This window comes from Neovison vison, chromosome 5, assembly GCF_020171115.1.
Source record: "Neovison vison isolate M4711 chromosome 5, ASM_NN_V1, whole genome shotgun sequence".
NCBI classification, from domain to species: domain Eukaryota; kingdom Metazoa; phylum Chordata; class Mammalia; order Carnivora; family Mustelidae; genus Neogale; species Neogale vison.
In genome coordinates, this window is record NC_058095.1 from 59,522,482 (window position 1) to 59,540,977 (window position 18,496).

General features: G+C 49.1%; 1 protein-coding gene across 3 annotated transcripts in view; it reads left to right on the plus strand.

Annotated features, from left to right (window-relative positions):
- The window catches only part of SHISA6 (shisa family member 6), a 276,600-nt gene that overhangs the window by 125,124 nt on the left and 132,980 nt on the right, over positions 1-18,496 (plus strand). The window contains exon 3 of one of the 3 annotated variants that reach the window (XM_044249116.1): positions 5,354-5,449. The exons of the other annotated variants lie outside the window; for them this stretch is intronic. Within the exon in view, the coding sequence (XP_044105051.1) occupies positions 5,354-5,449 (96 nt within the window). The remainder of the gene's footprint in view (positions 1-5,353; positions 5,450-18,496) is intronic. 3 annotated transcript variants of the gene reach the window in all.

Genomic DNA, 18,496 nt, shown 5'->3' on the forward strand with positions numbered 1-18,496 from the left:
TCTCTAGTCTGTGCCTTGCTCCTCGTTTGAAAATCCTTTCCTACTCTGAGGTTATGAACGGATGGCTCACTCTTCTTTTCTGACAGATTTAAGGTTTGGCTTTTCACACTTAGATCTTTAGTCCCCTTTGAAGTGATTTCTATGTGTATTTTTTTTTTAATTTCTGTATGTGTATTTTCCTTTTGTTCTACTTCTATTAAATGAAAAGTCTTTTATTTTCCTCTGCCTGTGGAACTCTTTTTCTCTTCTTCTTTCTTTGCATTATTTTCAATGAGTTTTGAAGGAATGGAATCGAAACATCTCTACTCAAAAATATTAGCAAACTCTGCATTATTCTCAAAGCCTTAAATGCTTCAAAAGGTTGCTTTGCTTCCCCTCCCTCACGTTTTTTAAGTGTTTTATGATGATGGCATTTTCCTTTATTTTTAAATTTAATTAACTGATGAATTTATTTATTTCCTGTATATTTTTAGAAGGCATTTCACCAGAATATATCTAGATTTTAGTGCCTTCTAAGACATACTGTGATGCTTGATCTTGCCTTTTGTCTTCGGATCTAAAGACTGAAGTCTTCCCATCTTCTCAGGAAAAAAAAAATCTATTAACTTTTAATCATTGCTTCTGAATTATCCCTTCTGTGTCTCTTCTGGGAATACTGTTGGAAATTAATGGAAATGCCTAGAATCGTCCTCTCTGTCCCTTATCTCCCATCGTTGCTGTCTCTTTGTCCTCTTCCCCCACCCAGTGCCCACCACATCTCTCTTGTTGGGATTTAGTGCACTGATTTCCTTCAGGACACACTCTGTTGGCCGTGTCTGCAACCCAGGCCAACCATCCTGGTCAGTTTCTTTCCCTCCCTTGGCTCTTGATCTAATTTCACAGTTACAAACCACGTTGACATCTCAGCTGACATCACGTTCAAGTAGTACCTCCTTTCCCCCTCCTGTTTCTTGCAGCAAATCTCTTTGCCAGAGAAACTTGCCCCGTAGCCACTCAGACTTTCTGCCTTACCAGAGCCACCAGCCTTCTGCTGACTCTAGGAACTCAGTCTCAGACCTTTCTTTAGCTTTCAGTGCCTCCTGCCTAAGGAAGGGGGTGGGGGAGGAGGTAGGCGTTGAATTTGGACCTCAGTGTTCTCCCCACGAATTTAGACTTCTGGATGCTGGTGACAGTGAGAGAGCAGTGGCAAAATTAAGGGTCCAGAATGCACCCAGAGGCTGCTTTGCACAGTTGGGGTTCAGCAATTGGAGGCAGGTGTCCCTTTGCAGCCTGAACCCCACCTCATTCCTGGACGCGGCTGTATGTGTGCCCGTACTGTGACCTGGGCAGGCATAAGGGCATAGACTTAGGGTGGTGGCTGCCAGGTGGAAAAGGGCCGGTTCTTTGTGTTATGTCTAAAGAGTTCTGTGATACCCCTTGTTATCACACATCTGTCCAACTGTGGACTGCACACATCACTGTGGCAGAAAAGAGACATCGACTACCTCTGTTCACCCCATCCACCTGGTCAGGGCTTTGCTTTGACCGATCATTCTTCTCATTATGCTGCCCTTGCTCATGCGAGACCCTGCCTCTGGGGGGGATGGAGAACATGCATCCTCCTGGACCTTGACCTCCTAGCATTGGTCCTGGATCCAGCTCAAGAGGGACCTGTCAATTCTGACACAACGGTTCTTAAAGGGTGGTCCTTGGACCTGTAGCCCTCAACGGTGTCACCTGGGAACTTGTCAGATGTGGAACTTATCTCTGACCTAGGACATCAGGAACTGCGAGGCTGGGGCCCAGCCATCCAGTGATCACTCAAGGGTGAGGACTTCAGCTCCTTCTGGAGCTGAAGCTGTCACCCTGCCTTCTCCCACTCAACGTCTTGGGTGACTGTCCCAAGTGTTCTCAAAGATGCCTTTGAAAAATGTTACGTGCTCCCTAGAGAGGTGGGTTCTCATTAACAGGAAGCTAGACTTGGTGTTCGTGCTTCCTTTTCATGTCATGGAACTCAATATTTTCCAAGCCAATCTGGGCATAGAATTCTTTATTCCCACCACCTGCTCTTGGTCTTGACCCCTTGGCATATCTTACCTTTACTCAACTCAGAAACTTGGTGTTGAAGCTTGACCCACCAGGGCTCCAGCTTCTATGAACTTACTCACCATCAGGAAGACCGCTCCCAAGGTGGCATTTCTACTAGGTTCAACTACCAGAGAAGAGTCACAACTACATTCTTGTGACCATTCAGACCATGAGGTGAGGTACAAAGATGGCAGGGCTTGGGGATTTACTGCTGACTAGCTCCATGAACTTGGGGGAATGTGACCTTTTCACAAGGCTCTTGTGGGAAGTTCATGGAGCCAATGATGGAAGGGAGACTTGGTTTGAAGTGAGAGGAACTGAAAACTACCATTGGCTCAGTCATCTTCCCCTGGCTTCCATTTCTCCATCGGTAAATGGCGGCATTGTAATATAATAGACAACAAGCGTATGCAGTTGTGATTAAAATTTTAAGATAATAGTACATGTGAAAAATCTCTGTTAAACTGCATTATGTTAGAAAATTTCTGCTACTATGATGTCCAAAAAAAACCAAAACACACACACACACACACACACACACATACACACACACACACCCCAGCCAACCCTTAGGCTGTACATTCAGAGGCTCTGTGTCTCTGCCTGGTGCATAGTAGGTGATCAGAAAACTGGTGTTGTTCGTGAAACAAAGCAGAGCCTCGAGGCACCAGGGCAATGCTCAGTCCCAAGGGACCTTGTTCCAGCTGACAGATAGGAATGATTTGTAAGTAGCACAGGCACTGTTTATTCTCCATCTTCCTCGGTATTGATTTGTTTATCAAAAATTTTATTTATAAAAGAGCACAAAAATAAACCAGCCCCAGTTCCGCAGGAAGGCTTGCGGGTTCTGAATTAATGAGGTCCGAATTTATGACAGTTCTGAACTGTGACTTCCTTCTCCTGCCTGGCCGTGGTTGGGAGTGGGGTGGGGAGGAAGTGACCACGTTACAGGGCAAGGGTCCCTCTCTCCCTGCGGTTCACCCGTCCACACACCCTTCCCCCAACCCCTTCATCCCCGATAAAGATGCTTTTCTCCATGTGCTGGAGGCGGTTTCTGGAGCTCTGACATGGCTCGGGATCTGGGCAGATGCTGCTTAGCTACAATAATTCTGTTCTGTCAAATTCTGGGTCGTGACCGCAGTATTTTATAGTCCGAGAGCTGCTCGTGGAAGGCTGTGAGCCCTGAGGAATGAGTATCTCATCCAGATTGGAGGGCACAACAGAAATGATGGCAGAATTCTCTTGAGTTCCTCATGTGCTAGGACAAGAGTTTGGTCCCTGGACCGGACAGCAGCAGCATCACCAGTGACTCAATAGAAATGCAGAGTCTTGAGCCCTCGTCCCAGCTCTGGGAGTGGGCCCAGCAATCCGTTTTAACATGCCCTTCTGGTTTTTCTGATGCACACTCAGGTCTGAGGACTCTTCATGTGGGAGAAGGAGGAAGGAACTGGGAGGGAAGAAAGGGAGCACTCTGGAGCCCAAAACTTATTAGATCGTGGGTGGTCCAAGCACCCCTGAGGGTCCAACAGGTGTTCCTTGAACCCACCTGAATAAACTGAACCTAGGCTTTCTCTCCATTTACCCTAGGGCAATGGTTTTCTTTGCTGGTTGGCGCATTAGAATCAGCTAGAGAGCTCCTTAGAAATAGCTCAGACCCCAATCAACAGAGTCAGAATCCCCGGAGTTTTGTCTGGACATGTGCATTTTTAAAAGCTTCTAGATGGTTCCAGCATGCACCTGTGTTTGAGATCTACCAATGTAGAGGACGCCTTGTTAAGAAAAGATGTGATTTGGGTTGTCTTTACATATACTATGCATTTTTTTATTAGCTGTTTAATTTACTTATTTATATTATAAAAAAAGACATACTAAAGGAAAAAAAATGTAAAATGCAGAAGCGCTGAAAGGAGAGAAGAAATAAGACATGAGTTCTAGGTATCTGAAGGTGGTTGACAGTGTTTTCACTTGTAGTTGGATGGTGTTTTCTTTTAATCGTCTTTATTTCTAATGCTCTGGTTTGACTTTATAGCATTGTGATCATACATAATACAGCATTTTCTGTCCACTTTTTTTTAAGAAGGAGGGGGGTGGAGGGGTGGGGGAGGGGGAGAGAGAGAATCTCAGCCAGTCTCCACGTCCAGCACGGAGCCTGAAGCAGGGCTCAGTCTCACAACCTTGAGATCGTGACCTGAGCTGAAACCAAGTGTCGGACACTCAGTCGACTGTGCCACAAGGGCAACCCGTTTTCTGTCCACTTTTTAACTTCACCTTCTTTCTGCATAATTTCACATGCTTACATCTAAGTAGTTTTCAAGGCGCTCTTGTAGCAACACAACAAAAATACACTTTTCTCCATTTTCCTATGTCTGTGCCTCAGGATGGCATTTACGGACTCCTTTTTCTTTACCACAGCTGTATTTCCAGAGCTTTGTGAAGTCCCATTTCGAATGTCAGAAGCAGAATATTACTCTCCTTCTCTTTGAATTTCTTCTCCCAAGGTCCTCGCCCATCCTCCCCTTTCCCTAGACCAGCCCCGTGGGTAGACGGCTACATTAGGCGGACAAAGAATAACATCTTATTATGGAAATTCAGCAGGGGAAAGCAGTGAATATTTTGCCACTGTTTTACAGCCGCCATTCTGCCCAACCCCGTCGGCTGACTGGATCTCTCCTAAGCCACCAGGCTCTAGTTCCCTGAGATATGGTGGGACTCCTACTAAACAGGCACATAGAGGGAGCATCTCAACCAGACGGAGCCAGGCCTCCGTGCTCTGGAGAGAAAGAAAACAAATGAGTAAGGCAACATGGAAGAAGCTGGGACAATGGACAGGATTGGGGGGGGGGCAAATATACCAATATTCTGTTGTGCTTGGTCAGAAATGCCAACATCAAGCCCCGTGTATCCCTTTCCCTTCTGCTTTCTATGTATCCTTTCCAGAACTTTTGTCTTTGTTGTGCCAGTATATATATATATATATACACATACATATATATATATAAATATGTATATCTACTTGATATATATACTTTTTATATACATACATATATATAAATATGTATATCTACTTGATATATATACTTTTTATATATACAGTGTATATATTTGTAACATATATTATATGTGTTTATAAAATAATATATTTTTTTTCTTGACGGCTCTACCTCCTGCCTCAGCTGCTGATTTGCCACTGATGGCCTCACTCTGGCGGGATGAGTGGGAGTTCCAGCTCCTGCCTTATTTTTGCTGCTATGAGTCTTCCAGATAACTCTGCCCCGTCTTCTTGCAGGACATTATGGGAAGGATGCTTACCGAAGTGGAGGACCCGATCTCCATAACTTCATCTCCTCTGGATTTGTCACGTTAGGAAGAGGACACACGAAGGGTACAGTGGAAACCATTTTTTACTAAAACACACAGGTTGCCTAGGGAGCCCCGCTCTGAAACGCAAAGATGATGTAGAGCCCAGAGGCTGGCCGGAGACAGGGAAAAGCAAGGGGTGGTACCACGGCAGCCGGTCCTGGTGATGTACGTGGCTTCTGAGAGGTCACAGGTGGGATGTTAGAGGGTCTGTAGATGTGACAGAGACATCCCTCTTGCCTCCCCGGCCCCGGCGAGAAGTGGGACCCAGAGGCCAGGGCCCCTGCGGGAGGGACCACAGGCAGCATGGTGGGAAACTCTATCAGCAGACGGGGCACCATTTGCAAAAGGTGTGTTCTCCTCTTGGCTCTTACCCCTTTTCCATTTGAAAGCCACATGTTATAAACTGATGTCAATGCTCTGTACTCTGGGTTTCGGAACCAGCACGCATGTTGGAGAGTTTCAGTGTCCTAAGTGTGTCTGTATAAACTCTCTACAGTGTGGACCCAAAGGTAGAGGTTACACAGACCTTGAAGCCTGAAGATGGCTTTTCTGCAGAGCTGCTTTGTGCCCTAGCTGACAGCTTGCCCAGCATCTGTGCGGGATGGGGAGGGGGGTGTGGAATCCTCGATTCTGTCTTTTGTTTAAACAGAGTCTTCCTAGTGTTGTGAGCATTCTGTCCTATCAAGAGGAACCAGATCCCCGACTCCTCTGTTTACCCTTCCTAACACCTGTGTATTGTTATAGACCAACTGTGAATTCTGTTGTAGGGATGCTCTAATCCCTGTCTGCCTCTGAATTACGTGTCTGTTTTCAGAGTGAGTGACCAAGGAACTTTGCAATTTTTCTTACATTCCATGCCAACTACTTTTTAAATTCCCTATGTGATGTTTGTTCATCCTATAGAGAAAAAAATATATATATATACATATAATATCTGTATCTGTGTATGTATTTTCTGTTGTGTCTCTGTGTCTAAATAAAGTTTATTGAGGATGCAGGTGGCATTTGTGGCTATGCGAAGTTGCAGAATCAAATTGGGACCAGAAGGGAGTTGGGCGACCCGGTGAACCCGCGAAAGACACAATCTTAGTCATCCCCATATGACTCGAAGCTTAGGACGGCCCGCCCCCACGTCACGTGCTCTGCGACGATTATCTCGCGCTATGCAACAAATTACACAGACCTAAAATGTCGCATTTTAAAACAATACCAAACAAATGTATGATCTCGCATGGTTTCAGCAGATCGGGAATTCGGGAGCAGCTGAGCTGAATGCTTCTGGGTTGGGGTCTCTCATGAGTTTCCAGTCAACATTGCAGCAAGGGCTGTGTCATCTGAAGGCTTGACTGTGGTGGAGTACCGGCTTCCAAGATCGTTGGCGCCTAGCATGCTGGCTGTTGGCGGGAAGCCTGCATTCCCCTCCCCCGCCCCCACAATGTTCTCTCCATGGGCAACTTGCGTGTCCTCACAGCTTGGTGGTTGGGCTTCCCCAGAGTGGGAGATCCAAGGAAAAGAAAGAGAAGCCCGAGTGTCTTTTATGACCAAGCCTGTTGGCGACACATATCTTTTTTGCTCCATATCTTACTGGTGACACGAGTCAGCTTTATTCCAGATGGGAGGGAGTTACGCAAGGGCAGTAATATCAGGTGCCAGGGATCCCTGGGGCCATCTTGGAGATTGGCTACCCCACTCCTACAGCCCATGGGATAGAGCAACAGATCCGAATTTTCCAGCAAAACATGACAGCTCTTACCAAGCCTTCTCAACCCCAGTAATTTCCCACCTTTGCCCCTACCCCATGCAGGTGGTCCAACATGAAACACCAAAGAGTTCAATTTAAAGAACTCCCTCTGTAGATTATAATGGTGACAACTTTGGGTTCATACAGTCATTCAACAAATATTTCACGAGGCCTGCCTGGCACTCAGCGATATTCAGAAGTAAACAAACTGGAATCTGCTTCTGTGAAACTCCTATTCCCCTGAGGGGAAGCAGACAAAATGAATTCTTGACGTTGGGTGCAAGGGGAAAACCTCCGGCAGGTACGAGGACGGGAATGTTCGGCTGGGAGCCGGCCTTGTCAGGAAGGGCAGATTGGATGAGGTGGTACTTGGGCAGAGACCCACATCCCAGGCAGAGGCAACAGGAGGACCGCTCTGAGGTGGAAGCTTTCTTGTATTGCCAAGAAGTCGGAGGGGGCTAGTGTGAATGAATAAAGCAGGGTAAGAAAGGATGAGAAGTGGAGGACATGGGACCCGAACCAGAGGGGAGCCAGATCATGGATTTATCAGGCGGTGGACACTAGGCTGCTTCCAAAAGAACTAGATAGACCCTATCAGAGCAACATAAAGACAATTCTCTATCCCTACCTGTCCTTTGGGTCACTGTCATCTGGGCAGCTCTACCCCACCATAGGTATGGGGTTTTGCTGTGGCTGTTGCTGAGTTCCCTGATGTTAGCTTGTCCGTGCCTCCTGCAGCCATCCTGAGTGTGCCTGGCCCGACCCCCAGCCCCCTCCACCAGACATCACCCTCACCAGGTCCTCTTTATCCTTCCCTTCCTCTCAAGGCCTCTGAAACCTCCTCTCTCCTCCAGGACTGTACCTGGTGTGGCTTTTCCTCTTGAAGATAATAACTAAAGTTCCATGAGCCAGGAGATTGGGGCTGGGGGAGGAGCTTTGGAAACAGGATTCTCCTTCTGATATCAGAATTCTTTCTCCCTGCACAGCCTGGAACTCTGGGAAAGGGCTCAGCTCCACCCTCCCTTCCTTCAGTGCAACCCACGTTCAGCTCTGAGTGGTACCTAGAAGCAAGAGTGGCCCCCTGGAAATATGCCATGGGCAGGGCACCCCTCAGGGGCATCGAACATGGGGCCATTGCTCATTCTGTGTGTTTCATGCCTTTCCTTTTCCTTCTCTATTTGTTTCTTTCTGCTTCTCCGCCCCCCCCCCCCGCCTGTCAGGTACCTTTTCCTTTATTACCATTTTTTCTTTTCTTCCTACATTGGCTTTAGGACTTCTGGTGACTACCGCTTGGCCCCACCGTGATGCTCAGAACTGATGGGGGACCAGGTCCTGTTTTAGAAGGTCATACCATTGCCCTGCTAGCCTGCATCCCTGATTTTCACATGTATTCCTAGAAGACTCTGACAATCTGGAAAATCACACTAACGGTCCCTGTTCTAGATGGTGGTGGCAACTTCTTCGGATACTGGGATGTAGCCAGCCCTGGCTGCCCTTTCAAAGGCCCCAGAGGCATCATGGGGAGATGTGCATCCTGGCTTTGGTGTTGGCTCGTGCGAATGCAGAGCTGGGGGTGTGGGTGCTTGAGAATGAGATCCACGGCACACAGGTAATTAAACCTTTCCAAGACAAACCCTAATAAACAAGGGGGTGTTTTTGGCTATTGGATTTGCAAAGGTGAGACATTGAAAAAGCCAGAATTATGAACTTTGGGGGTGCTTCATAACCACCAAAGCCCCCAGTTCCATCTTTGTCCTGTCAGGAAACTACGTGTTTTAGCCTAGGAAGCCGGGTAGCCATGAGTCTGCCTTCAAGGGTAGATGGAAGTCAAGGCCAAGGAAGATGTTGACCAGACTGACCATGAGTTTAAACCAAGGTCCCCCTACACCGTTTTCTCTATTCATTAGACAGGAGCCTACCTACCCAGGCCCCCATGTAGGGCCCCAGAGTTGCCTTGAGGGAACCAGAGCATCCCCCAGGCTGCCACAGTGGAAACCCAGTGATAAAGCCTCCAATTTGCTGAGCATTTACTATGTACCAGCATTCCAACACATACCATCTTATTTTCACCTTTACAACGACCCCATGGGAGAGCCCTCGTCAGCCCCATTTCGCTACAAAAGATCTTTAAAATAAGGGAATGGGAGAAGAGGACTGGACTGCAGGTACAGAAACCCTTTAGAGGGCTAACGTGATGCAGAGTAGGAATGAGGGCAGGACCCAGAAGGGAGTGCGATGTAAAGAGAGTTGTGTTTTGTTCTGTTTTAAGATGGGAGAAGCCCCAGTGTATTTGCTCAGTGGTAGGAATGGTCCAGCAGAGAAGGGGAAATTGATGACACGGGGTTGGGCGGGGGTGGGGGTGGGGGGGTTCAGAAGTGGTGTCCTCGATAGGCAAGAGCTGATGGGATCCATCATGGAGATGGTGAATCTCCACCAGGAGCAAAACCCACCCAAGAATTCCCCCACTGATGGAAGGCAGAGTACAGGGCCCCAAGTACATGCAGGTGGGTGTATGCCATCAGTGCTTAGTGATTTGGAGAAGCAAGGTCATCCTCTGTGAGCGAGGGAGAGGGTGGTCTTCCAACCCTGTTTGTCCCCAGTGTTCCAGTTTCAGCACAGGAAAGCCTGCCTCCTGAGCAGCCCCTCAGTCCCAGGCAAATGGAGACACCTGGTCACCCTAATGAAAACATATGAGCAGGTCCAGCCCTGATGGCTTCAGAGCATCTTCCACACCCATCTGGGGCCCAGAGACACACACCCAGGATGTTGCTGCCTGGGGCTGGCCTCTGCACAGCCAGGGATGCTCCTAGGCCTCAGAACTCCCCTGAGATCAGCTGGGAGATAGAGACGAGGCCAGAATGGAGGAACCTGCCACCCTGGAGGACTGTTCCAGAGCCTGCAGACAGACCTTGAGGGGATGGATTGCCTCATTCTGTCTGAATGACGCTACCCAGAGACCAGGCTGGCTCTGGCCATCCCTGCTGCCCAGCCAGACTCTCCATGGGGTCTGAGGCAGAAGCCAAGGCAGGAGAGTCTGGGCTCCCTGCAGATGAACGAGGGGCATCTGAGGAGGTTGCTGAGATCAGAGCTGCATGTGACCATCCCGATACTAGTTCAGGAGGCTCAGCAATGAGGGGCAGGGACAGCACCCCATCCTGCTCAAGGATGAGGAGAGCGATACAGAAGGACAGGGCTGGGCTGCTGGCACCTGTCCCTTGAGCAGGGGACGAAGCCAGGGATGGGTCCTAACATGCAGAAAGCCTACAGGTGTTAGCCAGTGATGAGTCCAGGTACATGTTCTACAAGGAATCAGGGTAGAGGAAAGTGAGGACCAGAGCCTTGGGGTCAGTGTGGTGGTTGAAATAGAGTGTAAGAGGCGGCAGACCTCTGGGTCATGATGGGGTCCAAAGGATAACGTGGGAGTGGGTCTGAATAAAAGGGAGGAGCCAGTGAACATGGAGTTGAGGGTCTTGCTTTCACTTCTTCAGGCCCCTCACAACCATAAACAGCCCACCCTGGGGACTGCCATGGCTGTGGCACCCTGTGGAACCCTGTAGTACCCAGGGTTCGAGATGAAGTCTTCAACTCTAGAAAAGAAAGAAGGGGGGCAGGCCACAACCCCTGCACCTGGGTTTGAGCAGTAGCCTTCAGACCATCCTGTAGATTGTGGTGAGGGGACACCCAAACCATCCTGGTGAAAGAAATCTTCATTATTTTCCCACTCTGGGAGCCAGGGGAGTGAGTGGGCTTTCCCTAAGCCAAGGTGTTCCAAGGCTGGACTCCAGATAAAGCACAGAGCTCAGAAGGCATCTGGTCTCCATGGCAACGGAGAGCTGGGAAGTACAGCAAGAGACAGGGAAAGCTGGGTCTGGCTTGCCTGAGATTGGCCTCTCAGAAGCCCAGGCCACCTGGGAACATTCCTTCCCGTACTTTCTCTGTAGGCCAAGGTGGGCGGGAAGAAGTGGGAGCGGAGCAGGGAGGAGTTCTTGGGTTCTGGGCTGAGGGCACCAGAGATCTGAGCTGTCTGCAGACCATTCTGCTCTGCGTCACGTCACGGGGCAGCTGCCTTTGTTTACTCTCTGCCTGTTCCTGTTCACTCCTGATTCAGGGCTAATACCGAGAACCGGGCTTTGACTCCATGTGCTCAGCCTTCTTCGGCGGCATTTGTTAGAATGGCATCAACCTCGCCCAGTGGTTGATTGGCTCAAGCTGACTGCATCAAAGTAAAGACGGGTCTGCATGACCAGTGAATTCCATGCCCACCTGGTGAATCCCTGGCTCAGAATTACTGCTGTTCAAACAAGACGAGACCAAGGCAGAACGAAACCCAGTACCATACCTCAGGGGGTTCCCAACTGGATACTTCCATGTGTGAGGTCATCCATTTTGCTTAAAAGCAGCTCTTCCACAGAGCCCCCTACATGGGTCCTGATGACAGGAACACCCGTGATCCCTCCCCATCAGTCTTACTCAGTCTTACTCCCTTCCTCAGTCTTACTGAGGACCATCTTCAGCTAGGTTCATTTGGGCAGCAGGTAAACCTTGCAGATGGACCTTGGGGAGCATGATGCCCACCAGACCCAACTTCTTGAGGTGTCCAGTGGCCCACTTCTAAGGTAGAACCACCCTCCTTGGCATTGGGAGACCCACTCGGAGGCATTGAGGGTGTCCGTGTACAAACTGACCATCCTCTTAGGTTCTCCTCGTTCTAAGGGCAGCAGTTGGGTTGAAAGCAGACACTGATGGGTGTTGGGGCATCCAAGCCATCATCGAGCTCACGTTACCTTGGGAAATCATGGTGTTGAGAAAAAAAATCCCCATTAATGCTTGCCTGCAGGCCTTCTACCATTCACATCGGGCCCACGTGGGATGCTGGGGTAGTCTGGTGGGACAGGCCACTGAGCTGGTGTAAAGAGGGGAGAGGTTACACAAGGCCAGGGGTTCAGGATGCACTGGGAAATTTCCATGGGAAACGCCAACTCACTTGTAGGGTCCTTCGGTGTTCTGCTCGGAAGAGGAGGATGTCCCGTAGTCTCCAGCAGCAAGGCAAGAGAGAGGTCTTGTTGGTACATTGAAACCAGGAAAACATTGCTCCTTAGCTAATGCCAGCCTGACTCCTTTTCCACTCAGGCAGGAACGGAGGTTTCCAAAAGGAAACTCGGAGCACCCCAAATCTCCTTGAAGTCCCAACTGGGAGAGGATAGAGGATCAAGTTCTTGGGTTTTCCCAGAGTCTGACATGCTCAGCCAGAGGTCTAGCAGCTCTGGGCCACGTTCTGCTTGCTTTCTACTTGCTTGCTGGTGCCAGATTGGAGTTTCCTCTTGCCATGACCCATGACCCACGTTGGCCCCAGGGGCAAGTTTGTGGCTGGTGCATTGTCTTCCTGGCACTAGTCTTACCAATGACTGGTCATCCAACTTGGGTATCTCCCCTTCTCAGGAGCCAGCCCTTGGTGTTGGCTTTCCCTCATTCTCTGCTGCTCAATGCCAAGAGTCTCAGGAACCCTGAGAGCGAAGCTGTGGGGCTGTCAGGCCCAGGAAGGTGCTGGAAGTGCCGTCATCCCTGCACCAGCGGGCGTCTGTGGCTAGGATTTCTCAGTGGCCCCGAAGTTGGACGAGAAAACTGATGATCTCAGTTCTCAGGGGCACTACCGCTCTCTGGAACATAACCATAGACTTCTGTGACTCAGCTTCTGGGCAGATGATGGATGTGGCAGGATAATGACCTTCCTGCCTGGCGTCACGGGCCCATCCTCTGTCTTACTGACCTCCAGGTGGTGATGCAAACTTTCTTCCTTAAGTAATGGTGGAAGAAGGAGTGTGGTGAGAAGAAGAGGGTCGCTGGGGTCAGACAGGCTCATTTAACTCCCGGCTCTCTCCCACGCCTGCTAGCCATGTGACCTTGACCTCTGTGACATTCATCCATAAGATAAGGTAATAGTGCTCCCTGCCTCATGGGATACTACGTGGAGATCCTATGAGATAACAGGCACCAGAGCACTGAGCTCAAGCAATGGGAGGTCTTCGTATGATCCGTGGCTTCAAATGCTGAAGAGTCTTACTCTCCAAGGGTTAAGACTAAGGCTACGGGCACTGGCATCTGCTAGGAGCTAGTTAGAAACACAAACTATTGAACCTACTACACCTGCATGTCAGCAAGACCTCCAGGTGATTCCTACGTACATAAAAGTCTGAGCAGCACCACCTCTAGGAGTTTCAAGTTCAAGCGCCGTCCTCTTGAGGGTCTTCAAGGTCACTTCCATTTCTGAGACTCTTGTTTCCATGAAGCCTCCACATAGGGTAAGCCAGGGTGTCCTGCAGCTGGGGAGGGAGAGAATTCTTCCCTAAGGGGAATTCCTGAGCTCTGGATGGTGATGCAAAAAGACGTCCTAATATTTGAGCAACCTGTCCCACATATCAGAATCATGGGGCTTTGTCTATCTCCATGAAACTTAAATATGCGTTGAGCAAAGATGAGTAAAATAGTGCCTGGCTTCTGCAATTACCATCCCTCTCAAACACAAGGGAAGTGCCGTAAAACATATCCCAAGGAGAGTGTCGGGGAGAGGAGGATGCGGGGACTTAAGGGAGGAAAACCTTTTCTCTGAGTGGAGGAGTCCTAAATGGGCTTCTACAGGAGATGGGAGTTGGAATGGTCCTTGCCGGGCAGGAAGGATGTGACAAGCCAAGAGTGGGACAGGGTTGGCATTGCAGATAGGGGATAAAGGCACAGAGATGGAAACACCAGTGTGACAGGGCATAGGACCCCTTTTGCGGGGTATGAGGAAGTGATTGGGAGCCCTGGGATGCCAGTGGGTGGGGGGGGCAGCTGGAAATGACCTTGGAAAGGTGGCTTGGAGGCAGTGTCCTAAATCCTGCCAGGACCAAGGGGAGCAAAACACAGGCTGAGGTCTGAATTCCAGCCAGGTATCACTGCCCATCTTCTTCTGTTGCGTTCTACTCTTCTGCCTTTAAGAATCAAACTTAAGCAAGGGACGCCTGGGAAGCTCAGTCAGTTAAGCATCCGACTCTTGATTTTGGCTCAGGTCACGATCTTAGGGTTGTGGGATCAAGCCCCACATCAGGCTCCGTGCTCAGCATGGAGTCTGCTTGAGATTCTCTTCCTCTGCCCCTCCACTCACTGGAGTGCTCACTCCAGTGCTCTCTCTGGAGAGAGAGAGACATTCATCTATAAGATAAGGTAATAGTGCTACCTGCCTCATGGGATACTACGTGGGGAGCGATATAAATGGGGAGGGAGGGAGTCTTGGACTGGGATGCTGGGATAAGAAGGGAGCACACTCACTCATGTGCTCTCTCTCTCAAATAAATAAATAAAACCTTGCTTAATAAATTAAGCAAAACCACAACGTACCCAGCAGGCCCCTGTGTGAGGCAGACTCCCTGGGCAGAAATGGGCACGACAAAATTAGGGTCAACTCCCTGCCTCTATTTCCCCCACAGCCAGTGTTCGCCCTGCATGTCCATCACGGAGCACCGGACTGCAGAGCTGAGACAATCAGGTGGGCTCACGGAGCCAGTGCCCCATGGAGACTCCACTACCCCCACACCCATGGGTTTTCTGACTTACAGTCTGGAAAGTCTCCCCGTGTCAGGCCTGTTTCCTTGAGGAAGCCGGGGCCTGGAAGGTTTGTAAGGTCCCTTGTTCTCCGATACCTTGGGGTCCCTTGTTCTCCGATACCTGAGATGTCAGGAGGAGACACCTCCTGATGTGAACTACGGCGTGGAGTCAGGCACCCAGCCTCCTCCCACAGGAGACCTTTGACTTGGAACGTTCCCGAATATTTCCAGAGTGGCCCAGTCCCCTGCCCATGCTCTGTGGTACCTGAAGGAAGATGTGCCTCAGGCTAGAAGAGGGTGATTTCCCACCCCCCACCCCGAGGTTCACATTAGATGGTTCGTGGTTCATACCTGAAGGTCTTTCCAGCAGTGTGTGTATGAGCAGTTGGGCTCACGGGGGCCAAAGGCTTATAAAGGATTCATTCCTTGAATACGATGGATGTCAGACGCTTGCTCTCATCATCCGCTTTCCAGTGAATCTTTTCACTTTTGCCCTGGGAGAGTCATTCTGGGGCAGCATAATGGTTCTGGTTTTTCTGCTGAGGGCACTTGAACCCGGATGCTCAAGCATTGTGTCCATTCAACAGGAATATGGACACTAGTCGCGCCCTGATTGAATCGGGGCAGATTCAACAGAAACTTAACGTTGGTGCAGATGAAGGTGAAGACCCCCAAGCCGGTGGCCCCCCCGGCTCCTCGTGGGCTCAAGTAGAGCCTTGCAAGCTGTCCTTGGGACCTCTCCTGCCTCACCACTCCCATCCATGTGCACTTCCACTCCTTTCCACTCTGGCCTCGTGACCTTGCTCACTCTGGTCTCCTGACCTTGCTTGCTGCTTGAGCCCTTCTTTTCTCTTTTTAAGGTTTTACTTATTTTGAGAGAGTGCTAGAGAGTGCTCAGGCTGGGGGAGGGGCAGAGGGAGAGGGAGAATCTGAAGCAGACTCTGCAGGCAGCGAGGAGGAGCCCCACGTGGGGCTAAATCCCACAAACGGTGAGATCACGACCTGAGCTGAAATCGGAAGTTGGGTGCTTCACCAACTGAGCCTCCCAGGGGCCCCCGTGTGCTCCCTTCTTATCCCAGCATCCCAGTCCAAGACTCCCTCCCTCCCCATTTAGATCGCTCTCAAAGGCCTCCCAGATGGCGTTCCATGCTTGCCCCCCCACATCTCGTCCTCTGCTGAGCAGCCAGACTGATCTTATTCTAACCTCATTTAATCCTAAATATACCTAACCCCACCTGAAGCTTAGACCTCTTGTCGCTCTTTGCTTTATAAAAGCTCAAAGGCTCTCTCCTGGAACCAGAGTCTTAAATATTCACCCTAACGTGTCAGAACGGCACCTGTGTGTCATAAAAATATTGAGTTCAGGGCCGCCTGGGTGGCTCAGCCTGTTGAGCGTCTGACTCGTGGTTTCGGCTCCGGTCGGGATCTCAGGGTCGTGAGATGGAGCCCAGCATTGGGCTCTGCGATGGGCGTGGAGCCTGCTTGAGATTCTCTTTTTCCCTCTTCTTCTGCCCACTCCTACTTGCTCCTTCTCTAAATACATACATACATACATACATACATAAATACTGAGTTCAAAACTATTAAATGGCAATGGCATATCCTCTTCTTTCCTTTCTCTGTCCCTCTGTTGACAGCGTGACTCAGGAGCAAAGCAAAGCAAAAAGGTAGGCATGCAAGGCCAAGAATGCTTTGTTTCTGGGTACTGCCGTTCACTGCACTCCCATCAATATTGGACACCTCCCTATTCTTCCCACTCTAGGGCCTTTGCACAGTCTGTTCTTTCTGTCTGGGAAGTTCTTCCCCTATGGTCCTTATCATACCAATCTACTCATGGTTCCGGTCTTGGCTTGACTCTCCCTTCTACAAGTTAGTCTTCTTGGCCTTCACATGGACCTAGACCTTCCATTATATTTTCTGAGTTCACCCTTTGCGTTTCCCTTCCCAATACTCTTCAGTCACCTTTAATTTGCATGATTCCTTGCCCGATACCTGTCTTTGCCACTAACCACGCGAGGAGGCACCATGTCTGGAGATGTCTACGGTGTGTTCCCCATGTCTCACACATGCAGTTGATGTTCAGTGGATATTGTGAATGAATGAGTAAGTGGATGGACGGACAGATGGACGGATGGATGGATGGATGGATGAATTGAAATTACACTAAACTGAAGTCAAGAGACCTGAGTTGTTACAGGTGAATGTGCTCCTATGAAAATTCCTTCACTTCTCTGGTTCTGCATCTTTCTACCTGTAAACATTTCTACAGTATGCCTTCTAGTCCTGATGTTCTGGGACCCGTGTGTGTGTGGGGGCTGAAACACGAGGTGGGCAGTTTCTTATGACCCGAGTCCTCTCCAGAGCTGTTCTCTAACCCCTGTACCTCTGTGAACATTGATATCTCTTCATTTTTTCTGTATCACAGTACTCTTTACAACTGCAATCATATACATTTTGTTTTTATTGTTTTAAAAAGATTTCATTTATTTATTTGAGAGAGAGTTAGAGTGAGAGAGAGCACAGAGGAAGAGGGAAGGGGAGACACAGACGCCCCAGAGAGCCCAACGTGGGGCTCTATCCCAGCACCCTGAGATCGTGACCTGAGCCGAAGGCAGACACTTAACAGAGTAAGCCTCCCAGGTGCCCCATATAGGTTTCTAAAAGTATTTGGGAGTATTTGGAGTAAATTGAAGATATGATGTCCCTTACTCTTCATACTTAAGTATGTAATTCCTAAAATCAAAAACATTCTCTGACATATCCATGGTATGATTATCAAAACAGAAGACTAACGTCGATAGAAGACCATTACCTAGTCTATACCTTATATTTCAAAGCACCACTAACGTCCCTTGCAACAAAAGAAAAACATTTTTCCTGGTCCAGCATCAGATGTTACCAGGTTTATTTCTAAGTCGTTGACCCCCTTGGTCTCTGTTTGTAACTGGGGTTTCTCTACCTTCACTGTCTCTGCCTGGCTACATTCATGGACATAAAGGCCATTGATTTTGTGTGTTAATTATATATTCTGCTACCTTAGTGATTTATTGCATTGTTTATTTTTGTCATTAGCATTCCAGTTACATGATCCTATCATATGCAGACAGAGGTAATATTGCTTCTCCTTTACCCTTATGCCTCTGATTGATTCATCTTGTCTGACCGTATTGGCTTAGTATCACTGGTACAGTGTTGAGTACTAGGGGGGATCCAAGGCATCCTTGCTTTGTTTCAATGTTAGAAAAAATGCTGTAGAGCTTTCCCATTAAGATATTGTCTTCGGGACCAAGATAGTTAAGGAGAAGATGGATGGTTGCATAGATAGATACTTGATTCAGATTGATTCATGTTAAAAGTACCCCTCAATTCCTGGGGTGCCCGGGTGGCTCAGTTGGTTGAGAGTCTGACTCTGAGTTTCAGCTCAGGTCGTGACCTCAGGGTCCTGGGATTGAGCCCCGAGTCAGCCTCTGCACTCAGCATAGAGTCTGCTTGGGGATTCCCTCCCTCTGCACCGCTCCCCACCCAAATCATACGCTCTCTAAAATAAACAAATAAATCTTTTTAAAGAAGTATCCCTCAGGGCATGTGGGTCACTCAGTTGATTAAGTGTTTGCCTTTGGCTCATGTCATGATCTTAGGGTCTTGGGGTCGAGCCCCACATCAGGCTCCCTGCTCAATGGGGAGTCTGCTTCCCGCTCTATCCCTCCCTGCTACCGACTAATGCTTGCCCTTTCTTTCTCCCTCTGAA